General features: G+C 42.8%; 1 protein-coding gene across 1 annotated transcript; it reads left to right on the top strand.

The window, feature by feature from the left end:
- The first annotated feature begins 248 nt into the window (after positions 1-248).
- On the top strand, positions 249-6,412 carry LOC149300577 (phosphoserine aminotransferase-like). The gene is made up of 9 exons (XM_089485177.1): positions 249-308; positions 2,573-2,633; positions 2,738-2,807; positions 3,602-3,807; positions 4,107-4,279; positions 5,153-5,322; positions 5,442-5,570; positions 5,902-6,039; positions 6,310-6,412. The coding sequence occupies exons 1-9, from the start codon at positions 249-251 to the stop codon at positions 6,410-6,412; spliced, it is 1,110 nt and encodes a 369-aa protein (XP_089341303.1).
- The last annotated feature ends 6,553 nt before the right edge of the window (positions 6,413-12,965 follow it).

Raw genomic sequence — 12,965 nt, 5'->3', positions numbered from 1 at the left:
CCAGCTCGTGCTCACAAGACCAATGAAATTGCCATAAATCTGAGCTCGGCCAATCAGAACACCGTAATGGAAAGCACCATGTGAAACGGGCCAATAGCGTGCGGGCCGGTTGCTGTTTATTATGGAGAGCATGAGATGGAGGGGCTGGGAAGCTGCGGCAGTCAGAATCTTGCATTCTTCCAGAATCGTAACTCCTCGCGGTGTTAGGGTTAGCCAGTATATTCCAAATACCCCTTGTTATTACAGCCATGGACATCTACAGGCAAGTTCTGAATTTCGGTGCTGGTCCAGCCAAGCTCCCACCCTCGGTAAGTGCGTTTAGACGGCTCGCTCCGTATGTTGTAATGAAGCCACATAACAGAGTAAAACTGTCGCAGTATGAATACGGTGCGGCGGCGAAGTCTGCGTGCGATGTACTGATCGGGATGCAGACATAGACTTTCTATGTAATCCAGCGGTTCTGCGCTTTAATCCGCATCGTAGGTAGCTCGCTCTTGGCTGAAAGCCATCAGTGCATAAGGCGATCTTCAGACAGGACCTCGCTTCTGTGCTGCTGATGGTGTCAGTAGGTGGCCACTGCTGTTTGTCCTCCATCCCTGGCATGTGGCTATCTATATGCGCTCTGATGACCAGTTCGGTGTAGAATGATCAGATGATCTCTGAACATACATGATAGTGAAGAATTGTGTTAACGGAATTTGCTTTATGTGCTCCTTAATTTTTTTAGCAACCCATGTCTATCATGGGCCCTTTTCCATGTCGCACAGGTTATCAGAGTTACATGACACTGAACATGATGTGTTTTGCAGCATGTTCTATAGTTGCCTTAAGGTATTTATTGCTTAAATGACTGATATTTCCCAGGCAGACTTGGTATCCATATAACATATTATTATTTATTGTTTTATATAGCGCCATCATATTCCGTAGCGCTGTACAGTGGGCAGAGCCGACGTAACAAGTAGTATATAACATAACAATTTGACTTACAGAAACAACAGCTGAGGAGGGCCCTGCTCATAGGAGCTTACAATCTAGATCGGCCCCATTGCAGCATGTCTCATTATATCCCATCACCTGTACGGCACCATTGGGCAGGCGTGCCACGGCAGGTGGCATCAGCCTAGTTGTGCAATGAGTGTGCGTTGTAATCTACCGCATGCCTTAGCGGGCTGCACACAATCACTGCGCAGCACACGGTAGGAGTGTGTCATTGGTATTGGAATGCACTTCGCAATAACTGTATTCAGATGTGCAGCCCGTAAAGCAGATTGCCGGGGCATACAATGGTGTCTTGTTCTCCTGCATAAGAGAGAATGCCGGGAGGGATTGCATCAGCTTTATACCAATGCTGTGAGAGGTGGGGGCGTGGCTTCCCTGGCAGCATCTCTCCCAGCTTCCAGTGTTTCTGCTCCGTCAGCTAGATTTCCAGGCTTCAGCAGTTGAGCTTGTTTTGGGTTCACTGGTTTCCCTGTTCAGCAAATTGGAAAAAGAAAAAAAAAAAAAACAGTTGTGTGTGATCGGATGGTAGAAGCTAAAATGGCAAATGGAAAAATTATTCTTTCTTCACCTGATTGTAGGAACGGCATATACCTTTCATCTTAGTGCAAATTAGAACAGAGCGTAATATAAGCTATTGGCTTTCATGCTGAAGCACAAGAATAATCAACCAAAGGTCCGTGATTTTGGTGCATTTTGCAAATTTGGGAAAAAAAGGAAGCTGCATCTGCAAGGCTTTAGATTTCCATTGCGTGGCATTTTGCACCACTGGTTTGCTGATTGAAACCATTGAAGTGCATGTGATGGCTGGAGTGTCCCTCTAACTGGTTTAGCCAGTGTGATGTTACTCTGATGTTTCTACCTACGTACCTAATATTGGGTTATGTAACATTCCACCTATGTTAATGGGGAAGTAAACTCTCATACCATACATGTAACACCAGGTACTGCCACTTTGTATATGTGTGGCGTATCCAAATGCAAATGCAGGCCTTTCAAAGTGCAGGGTCCATTCAAACATTTGTTTCCCTCAAGTGCTCAAACGCTCTTTCCCTGTCCATCATCTTGTTGACTGGCAGGGAATGTGTTTGGCTGAACAGATCTGCGCCCCAAGTGGTGTACTCACTGACGGTCATCTCCAGTCCTGCCCTGGCAAGATCCCTGATGGCTTCCTGCCACTGATTGGCTGCTTTAAAGAGACACTTTAATGTAATAGGCAGCCCCACCAAAGAAAAATATATATAAAATTATTTTGAGTACTTTAGTATGCGTTATTTCAAATGCAGGGACCCCTGCCAAAGTGGTCTGCAGAATCCCCCCATGCAAGGGGGTCACCAAGAACATTTAAAGGGGGCTACAAAAATATGTATATTAAGAGTTCATATGATGGCTGCAGTGTACTTTGAATGGGCCAGCTGTGCTGATTCATCCTCACTCATACATCAAAGTGTCATATTATATAAAGAAAACAGAATTGTGCATTTTGTGGATATTTAAAATGAGTCTACAAATGTGACATGTTTTATCTTTAAATCTTCAAGTAAGTAATGTTTGTAATTGAATTATATTACAGGTGTTGCTGGAAGCACAGAAAGAGCTGGTTGACTATAAAGGACTTGGGATTAGTGTCCTAGGTATGTGCTAATGGGATAAATCAAACAAGGCCAAGTTCCAGCCTCTCCAATGTGACCTATTACTGTGTTTAGCATAGACCTAATTTTATGCATTTTTTTTACAGAAATGAGCCACAGATCATCTGATTTCACAAAGATTTTGAACTCTACTGAGATCTTCCTCCGAGAGTTGCTGTAAGTATATTTTTGGGTTTAGTTGTGTTGGCATTAAAGTGGTAAAAGATGATAGGTATTTAACAAGAAACAATAAAGACCATTTCCTGCAAAATATGTGTAGCCAAATGCACGGAACAGATAAACATATACCCCAAAGCCAAAGGTGTTAACCTTTGAATACTTTAATTATCATTATACACAAAAACAGACTACGTTGAGAGCCTTTACTGTGTCAGTTTGTATTTTTGTGTAGCCTGTTAAATTTAGATTTAACGTGTGCAATAGGTTTTACAAGTAGTTTATATACAGCTTTATAATACCAAAGAAATATTCTTTTGTGCATATTGCCGCAAGGCAAGGCATATAATCATAGCTGGGAACTCCTGGGCTCCGGCTACCTGGAGCCTTCCCTTGCGGGATGCGGCCAGGACTGCCCACTGATGTCAGCGGGCTGTCCTGCTGCCGTCGTGGGCGTTTTCTCCAATGTTGTGGGCGTTTCCGCTGATGTGGAGGGCGTTTCCACTGATGTCAGTGGGAAACACCCCTCATTTAAATGGAAAATGGGCGGGGAGCAGGGCGTGTCAAGACCCCGCTCCCGCAACCTGGAGGATTTGGGATGTTGGAATGTATTAGTGTGGGTGTTTCAGCATATAGTGCATGTGTGTTATTAGTGTTTGTGAGCATATGATGTTAGCTTGTGTGTCTGAACCTGTATGGTGTCAGGGGTGTGCTTAAGGTTAGTTGTACCTGGGAGAGAGAGATAGGATGAGCCTAATTATAAGTAATATGTTCATCTCCTTTCATATCTGCAGTGATATCCCAGAGAACTACAAAGTTCTTTTCCTCCAAGGAGGTGGAAGTGGGCAGTTTAGTGCTGTTCCTCTTAATCTGATTGGCTTAAAAGAAGCTAAATGTGCAGACTATGTGGTTACTGGAGCGTGGTCAGCGAAGGCAGCCAAAGAGGCAGAGAAATATGGAAAAGTGAACATTGTTCACCCCAAGCTTGGAAGTTACACAGGTACGGCATATGCGGCAATCCGTTTGTATAGAAGAAGTGACAAGAACTATGGCTTTATGTATATATATATATATATATATACAGTATATATGCTCAAAGAGTAGTACAACACTTTGTGTGCTTGGGGAAACAGTACACATTTTATAAAATACCGTATAACAAAAAAAAATTATAACATAAAACATTCAGGCAACTAGACTGCAATTTTTAATCTGAAAATCCTGTTAATCTTAATTGATATGTCTAGTACAGTCACTGAGTATGCATTTGTTTAATGCAATTAATATGTCTGTTTTTAGAGATTCCTGATCCAAGCAGCTGGAACCTTAATCCTGAAGCCTCCTATGTATATTACTGTGCTAACGAGACTGTCCATGGTGTGGAATTTCAGTTTGTTCCTGATGTTAAAGGAGCAGTGCTTGTTTGTGATATGTCCTCGAATTTCCTGTCTAAACCAATTGATATTTCCAAGGTACAGTACATTATCACCGCCTTGTGTTGCAGTTTGTTTGGTATGGTATGCTTATATACACTACATGGACAAAAGCATTGGGACACCTGCCCATTACATCAACAGAGTCTTTCATGACATCACATTCTAAATACATAGAGATTACTATATAGTTGGACCTCCATTTCCAGCTATAACAGCTTCAACTCTTCTGAGAAGGCTTTCAGCAAGATTTTGGAGTATTTGTGGGGAATTTTTTTGCCCATTCATCCAATAGAGCATCTGTGAGGTCAGGCAATGATGTTGGATGGGAAGGTCTGGCTCGCAGTCTCTGTTCCAGTTCTTCCCAAAGGGGGTTCAGTGGGGTTGGGGTCAGGGCTCTGTGTGGGCCAGTCAAGTTCTTCCACACCATGTCTTTATGGACATTGCTTTGCCCACCGGGGACAGTTGTGCTGGAATAGATAGGGCCTTCACCAAACTGTTCCCACAAAGTTGGAAGCACAACATTGTCCAAAATGTCATGGTATGTCCCCTTCAGCATACCAATACATTTTAGGCAATGCAATGCAATAGGGGGGCAATTACATATTAATGTCTGTATATGGAATGCAACACCACAACAATAAGTTTTGTCCATATAGTGTGTATTTATGCAGAGCGAGACAGGGATCATGGAAGCAAACATATTAGGGGTGGCGAGATGTGGGCATTATCTTAATTTTCTTAAAAGAAAATTTGAATGCATGTTTGATCCAATTTGCATGCAGTGAAATACACGATGAGTGGACTCCAACACGTATTAAAAACTATTCTTCCAAGCCCAATTATCCCACTTATTAGTGGTTAATATATCAAGATATTACTTGTATCTGCAATCATTTTTTTTTCTTTTAGTTTGGCTTGATTTTTGCTGGTGCTCAGAAAAATGTTGGTTGTGCTGGTGTAACTGTTGCCATTGTACGGGAAGACTTATTAGGGTTTGCATTGAAGGAATGCCCTACAATTCTGGATTACAAAATCCAGGCAGGAAACAGTTCTCTCTACAATACTCCTCCATGTTTCAGGTAGGTGAACTCTTGTGTGACATGGACGTGGAGAACCCAGTTCTACTGAGGGCATTAGACCATTCATATTGTGGCACACCAATTGTATGCTTTAATATGCCTTTCATTATGTCTTTCAGTATTTATATCATGGGACTGGTTTTAGAATGGATTAAAAATAATGGTGGTGCTGCTGCCATGGAGAAACTGAGCATCATTAAATCGGAACTTATTTATAATATTATTGATGAATCCAATGGATTATTTGTGTAAGTTATTTTTTGTCTTCTTGTTCTTAATTTGTTTGGTGATAAGTGTGTTGAATCAGTTCTGGAGATGTTATAACTCAAAATTACAGTCCTACATACAAACAGGTTCCTGCTGCATGAGAGTAAGGTTGGACCAAGCCAGACATCTAGTACATCTAGCTATTACCACTTTGCTGTGTTGGATGAAGTCTGTTTTTTCCCATTGTAACCGACTGCATTGTTATTGCACACACAGCCATTTTTATATCTAATGCTAGAATATATATATAAAATCTTGTTTGTTTTTTTTGCTTGTGAAATACCTCTAATTACAGAATCATTTTCTCTGCAGGTGTCCAGTGGAGAAAAAGAGTAGGAGCAGAATGAATATTCCTTTCCGTATCGGAAATATTAATGGTGACAGTGCCTTGGAAAAACAATTTCTTGACAAAGCTGCAGAGCTTGGAATGATGTCGCTGAAAGGACACAGGTAAGAGAAATGCTAAACGGAGCAGGTGGTGGCCCTTGTAAGGCTTGACACTAAGTAATACCATATGCAGTTTATTTTGTAAGGCATAGGCTGCGTCTTGTTTGCAATTTGATGCATTTAAAAACAAAAAAAAAATGGATTAGATATTGGGTCTAAGATTAATGAGGCTTTAGTATGGACAATATTTGCCATCCTATGCATTTTCATGTCCCTTTTCAAATGATATGCATTCATGCCAATTTTCTCATTATATTTCTATTCTGTGTTTAGGTCTGTGGGCGGAATCCGAGCCTCTTTGTACAATGCCGTTACTACAGAAGAGGTTCAGAAATTGGCCAATTTCATGATGGACTTTAAGGAGACGCATCAGTGAGGCAGAGGTTTTGCCCAGCTTTTTTGTTCCAGCTTTTTCTTCATGTCATTACCTTTATACAAATGGCACTTACAAATAAGCTATTTTCCTATTCCATAAATCGTTGTTGAGAAAACTTGTCACTACATGTACATAGATGGAAAAGCAAAAAAATATATGAATCTTTTCTTAAGCTGCAGTCAAAATGAAAATTTCCATTTACTAAAGACATTTGCACCGCACGAATTTGTGTACATCATGTTGGCTAAGAACCATATCCACATTGTGGAAACTTCCTGTTTAGTTTTGTACTTGTCTCAAAGGACCAATCCATGTGAATGCTAATACTTTATTTTAAAGCAAAGACAAACATGTGTTTGAGTCAGATTGATATTAGCAGTTTCAAAATGGTGTGAGTGCATGTGTGTTGTTTTGTTTTTTGTGTCTGTAAATAGAGGTCAAAATGTATTTTCCAGAGGCAATAGCAAATTGTTCTATTCCTGTATATTTTTGTTTTTCAAACTGAACAAATAAACAGCCTTGTGCTACATAAGATGGTTTCATTTGTTTTCTACTTTTTTTCCTTATCTTGCCTGAGCAATACACATTTTTTTGCCACCAATATGTAGTTTAAACTTGGCATATATACCAAGATAAATGGAGTGTGTGTTAACATGAGTGGTGTGAGAGGAGGCAGTGTGTGTTAGAATTAGTGTGTACGTGAGTATGAGTAAGTATGTGTTAGCATGTGTAAATTTGTGTAAGTGTGTTTACATATGTGTGCCATAGTGTATGTTGGAGGGGAGGCAAGGGGCAAAGATGGCACAGATACACTGGGGGCACTGAAAAGCTGTAGCAAAGTTGGCAAAGGCAAGCTGTTTGGGGGCACCGATAATCTGCTTGGGGCAAAGGTGGCACTCACAAGCTGTGGGACTTTTTGTTTGGTGAAGTTGGAGAGCCCTGGAGCAATTTTCTAGTTACACCCCTGACTCCAAGGTAGGCTTCCAAATTAATTAGAGGGATTATTTTAGCCTTTGCTATATCTGTTCCTAAAGCTACAAAGTATTCGGTTGTAAATTCGGTATTCACTGAAGAACTGGCCTGGGTAACTACAGGCAGGGAAAGACTGGTGAGGGGGCAACTGCCCTTGGCTGCTCCCATTTAGCATTGGTCACTACTTGAAGTTTTGTTTTGTGTGTTCTACCTGCAATTCTACATGTATTCACAGTATTCTCAGACTTACAATAATGACGCCTAAAAGCAGTAATGTTTATTTTTTTGAACACATGTAGATTATACTTGTATTTTTATTAATTTGCCTTGTCTGATAAAGGGAAAATACAGTATATGAATACAAAGATTGGAAAACAGTTGTAATTTGTGCCCGTTATAAATATATACTATATATTTGCATATGTTACTATCACCTGTTTACGTGTAATTGTGTACCAAGGCATATCATGAATAAAGCTAGATAGTTGATCAAACTACAGGGAGTCCCCTTTGTTGATAATAAGAAGCGACCAGAAAGTGAGAAAAGCCAACATAACATAATACACTATATTATCCTAATCAGTAGAATGTATAAAATCATGTTAAAAATTAATAAAAGTATAATGAGTAACTGGAACTTAAGTACTGTAAGCTATTACACGGGGCAATTAAACAGAAAAATATTTAAAGAAGAAAGACTGTTGTATTGGATATTTTAACATATGTGAAAAACTTATCAAGGTTTAAAGAAATTATTAACTGGGTAAAGTTTTATATACATATGGACAGGTGTCACACTGCACACTAAAAACATAGGCAAAATTTTGTGTACCAACAGATTTTAATAAAACAATAATCTTCTGTATATAATACAACACAATGTTTCCCTTTTTAACCCCTACAGCTCTTAATATGAGATGTAGTTCCTCCCTCAGGTAGGACAGAAAACCAATAAAAACTTGACCTGTTCATTATGCAGGGAAGGTCTACGGGCAGGCTTTTCCTCCGGAGCCTGCTTCTTTTTATTTAATCTCTCTCATATAAGAGGTAGGCTCTTCTGGGCAGGCACATAGTGAATTTTGCACCTGCTCATTGTTTTGTTTTTAGCTGACTTCTTAGACATGTGTACAAGACAGAGGTACCATATTAAAATGGAACGATGCTGGTTGCTGGTGGTTGTATTTATTGCTACATGATGGAAACACAGGCAGAGGGACACCGGGTGGAGACTCCTAGAAAGATCTTTAAATCCAAACACCTAGAATGCTCGTCATGCAATAAGCACCTGAATGATTCTGCATCCATAGTCTGTGCCTCCTGTTGCAGATCGCTAGAGGATGGGGGCAGTAAATTACTGAAATGGTTCCACACTGAACTTCAGGGCTTGTTTCAGCTCTTCAGGACCCAGCCTCCTCAGTCTACTCTAGCGGTGACATCCTTCTTTGGCCCTTTAGTTTCTAAGTGGGAAAGAATAGACCCTAGCTCATCTTCTGAAACTGAAGGTCTGTCCTTTTAAGAATTATCTTTGAGGAAGAAGGGGAATTGAGAGAAGACACCTTCTTTTTTCCAATTCTTCCAGAAGCATTTAAACATAATTGTAGTTGAATCACCCTGAGAAAAGACTTACCACTTCTAAAAGAGTGAAATGGCCTTTTCCATTCAGAGAGGATATAAAGGCCCTCTGGCAAGTCCCAAGAGCAGATGCGGCGGTAGAAAAGGCCATAAGAAAATCTAACATTCCCCTGGAAGATGCAGCTGATTTCCACCCTAGTATTGTGGCAGCGTCTGCGGCCTGTTTGATCAAGCTATGGCTGCAACAGGCTAAGAAGGATCTGGCTCTTTGACTGGGCAAAGAAGATATGGGTCGGTCATTGTCAAACATCTCGGCTGCTGAGGACCTTTTGTGTGTCTCACCTATTGAGTCTATTTGTATGATGGCCAGAACCTCCAGAGAGCCCTCAGGCAGAACTCTTATGCAGTTGACGCTGCATCCAAGAAAAAGGTATGGAGTATTCTGTTCCTGGGAAAGGAATTATTCGTCAAAGACAGAGAAGACCTATAGGAGTGGGTTTCGGAGAGAAAGAATTCCCCCAGATTCAAGTCTTGCTTCTTTTTGGGTCCTTCCAAAGACACGGAAATGCTCAGATCTTCCAGGGACAAGCCTTATGCACACAGAAGCCTCTTACACAGGAATAAAGCAAGAGTGGATCAACCAACCCCCTCTAAGTTGTGACACCAGGCCTTCTGTAGGGGGGAGGCTTCTTCTATTCAATCCAGCATGAAGGTATCCAACATTGTTTAACAGGACTATACTAAAGTTCTATTGGCATCCTCCCCAGAGATTTGTGACTTCCTCCCCTCCTCTAGACCTGTCGGGAATTCGGGAGGAGGAACCCGGTATGCAGGATACCTCACAGCGGTGAGGGCAGTAAGTCCAGAAATAAATAGCCAAAGTCCAGGATTGGAGAAAACAGCATAAGCGGTATTTATTAGCCAAGGGTCAGGAACGGAGAAATCAGCAATAACGGTATTCAATAGCCAAAGGTCAGGAATGGAGAAATCAGCAGAAACGATATTCAATAGCCAGGGTTCAGTAACAGGAATCAGATAGATAGGCAGTAACACCATAGAGCTCTGAACAACACAATAACTGAGCACGGAATGATATTCAGAGCTAGTTTTTAAAGCTACCACCAGGGGTCGCTCCGCCTCCGTGCGTAACGTCGTTGACGCGCGTTCCCCGCCTCCTCCATTCAGGAATCCACAAAGGGAGGTGGGGACGCGTGTGCGCGCCTCTGAATGCAGACGGCGCGGCAGCCGACGGAGCAGCAGTGAGGACGGCCGCGGCGTGGGAGCTGGTGCCCGCCATTGGCGGGTACTCAGGTGAGTCGCTTCGTCGGGGTCCTTGCTGAGGACCCTGACAGTACCCCCTCCTGAGGGGAGGCCTTTCGACCCTAGCAGGTTTAGGGCGGTCAGGATGGTGATGGTGAAACGCAGAAACTAAATCAGGGGCGTGAACCTCATTGGCTGGTTGCCAAGAATCCTCCTCAGGACCGTATCCTCTCCAACGGATCAGGTATTGTAAGCGTCCATGGAAACGTCGAGAGTCCAATATCTCCTCGACCTCGTATTCTTCAACGTCATTAACTATAATTGGAGCAGGAGGATTGGGACAACGATTAGGGTATGGGTTTGCAGACCATGGTTTAAGGAGGGAGATATGAAACACGGGATGGATGGACATAGTGCTGGGTAGCTCGAGCTCCACGGCCAGAGAAGAGATAAGGCGAGAGATGCGAAAAGGTCCTATGTATCTTGGACCCAGCTTCTTTGTAGGACAGTCAAGACGAAGGTGTCTAGTCGATAACCAAACCTTATCACCCAGGTGGTATGCAGGAGCATCGGAACGACGTTGAAAAAATTTGTGTTGTAGCTGAGTCTTTTTTAGCGTCTCCCTCAGCATCTCGTACGTCTTAGTAAGCTTGATGATTTGTTCAGAAACTGAAGGAACAACACATGGTATGGGGGAACCCGGGAGCATGGAAGGATGATATCCGTAGTTGGCGTAAAAAGGAGACATGTTGATGGAGCGATGAATGTGGTTATTGTAGGCGAATTCCGCCAAAGGTAAGTACTGATCCCAGTCGTCCTGTAAATGAGTGGTGAAGCAGCGTAGGTATTGCTCTAATGTCTGATTGGTGCGCTCGGTCTGACCATTACTCTGAGGGTGGAATGCCGTGGAAAGAGACCGTTGTATATGCAGCTGTTCACAGAATGCCTTCCAGAACCGAGAGGTGAATTGGGAGCCGCGATCAGATACTATATCAGTAGGCAGACCATGTAAGCGAAATACCTCTCGAATGAACAGAGAGGCCGTCTCCGCAGCGGAGGGAAGGTGATTGATGGGGATAAAGTGAGCCATTTTGGAGAAGCGATCGACTACCACCATTATTGTAGACTGGTTGTGTGAAGGAGGCAAATCTGTGATAAAATCTACAGTGATATTGGTCCATGGTCTTGAGGGGATCGGCAGCGGTTGCAGAAGACCGGCAGGTCTCTTGTGCATCTCCTTGGAACGGGCACAGGGAACACAGGAGGATACAAATGATGCAACGTCTTCCTTTACCTCAGGCCACCAAAAGGACCGTTGTATCAAATCGAGGGTCTGTTTGATACCTCCATGACCCACGGCAGGGGTGTCGTGGAATGACTGTAGTATCTGTAGGCGGTCTTCGGGTGGAACGTAGATGAGGTTGTTATGAAAGTAATAACCGTGCTGGTAACGTAACCCGGGAATCTCAGAGGGATTAATGTCTCTGGAATGTTGACGTACAGAATCCCATACTGAGTGGGTAACAGCTAGGAAATGGTTAGGGGAGAGAACCGTGTCTTGGTTTGAGGATGACGAGGTTAATTCATACATCCGGGATAGGGCATCTGCCTTGCCGTTACGAGACCCTGGACGATAGGTGATATGTAGTGGAAACCGGGTAAAAAACAGTGACCATCTTGCTAGTCGAGGTTGCAGGCGTCTAGCCGAACGTAGGTACTCTAAATTTTTATGATCCGTCAAGACGGTGATGGGGTGAAGAGTACCCTCGAGAAGATGTCGCCATTCCTCCAGTGCTAATTTTATGGCCAACAGTTCACGTTCGCCTATACAGTAATTTCTCTCAGCAGGTGAAAGCGTTCTGGAAAAGAAGGCTACAGGGTGAAGTTGCCCATCAGAGTCTTGTCTTTGGGAGAGGACAGCCCCTACAGCAGTGTCAGAGGCATCGACCTCGAGTGTGTATGGTCTTTGAGGAACAGGTAGTTGCAGGATAGGAGCCGAGGCGAATTTCTCCTTCAAATAGTCGAAAGCCCTTTGGGCCGCCTCAGTCCAAATAAATCTTTGGTTCTTCGAAGAAAGGATGGTAATAGGTTGTATGGTTCGTGAGAAGTTGCGAATGAATTTGCGATAAAAGTTTGCGAAGCCGACGAACCGCTGTACTCCTTTGCGGTCTGTAGGAGCTGGCCAATTGAGAAGTGCCGTAACCTTTTTGGGATCCATCTCTATACTGGTTGGAGTCAGAATATATCCCAGGAACTCAATTCTCTGTACCTCGAACATGCATTTCTCCAATTTGACATATAGTCCGTGCGTCCTCAGACGGGTCAGAACTTGGCAAACATGTACACGATGCTTCTCCAAGGACGGTGAAAATACTAATATGTCATCCAGATACACAATAACAAAATGGTCTAAAATGTCATGGAATACATCATTGATGAAATGCTGGAAAGTGGCTGGGGCATTACACAGGCCGAATGGCATAACAAGATATTCAAAATGTCCATAACGACACCGAAAAGCTGTTTTCCACTCGTCATCCTTGCGTATCCTCACCAGATTATAAGCCCCGCGTAGGTCAAGCTTGGTAAAATATTTAGCAGATCGAACATGTTCCAGTAATTCTGGGATGAGTGGTAAAGGATAGCGGTTTTTAATTGTGATGTTGTTTAGCTCCCGGTAGTCTATGCATGGGCGCAAGCCCCCCTCTTTTTTATGAACAAAAAAGATCCCAGCCCCAGCAGGGGAAGT

The sequence above is a fragment of the Sceloporus occidentalis genome, unplaced genomic scaffold (genome assembly GCF_023333645.1).
Source record: "Sceloporus occidentalis isolate IW3139 unplaced genomic scaffold, rSceOcc1.0.p SCAF_24, whole genome shotgun sequence".
NCBI lineage: Eukaryota > Metazoa > Chordata > Lepidosauria > Squamata > Phrynosomatidae > Sceloporus > Sceloporus occidentalis.
The sequence above is the reverse complement of the archived record's forward strand: the minus strand, read 5'-3'. Positions and strand labels throughout refer to the sequence as shown.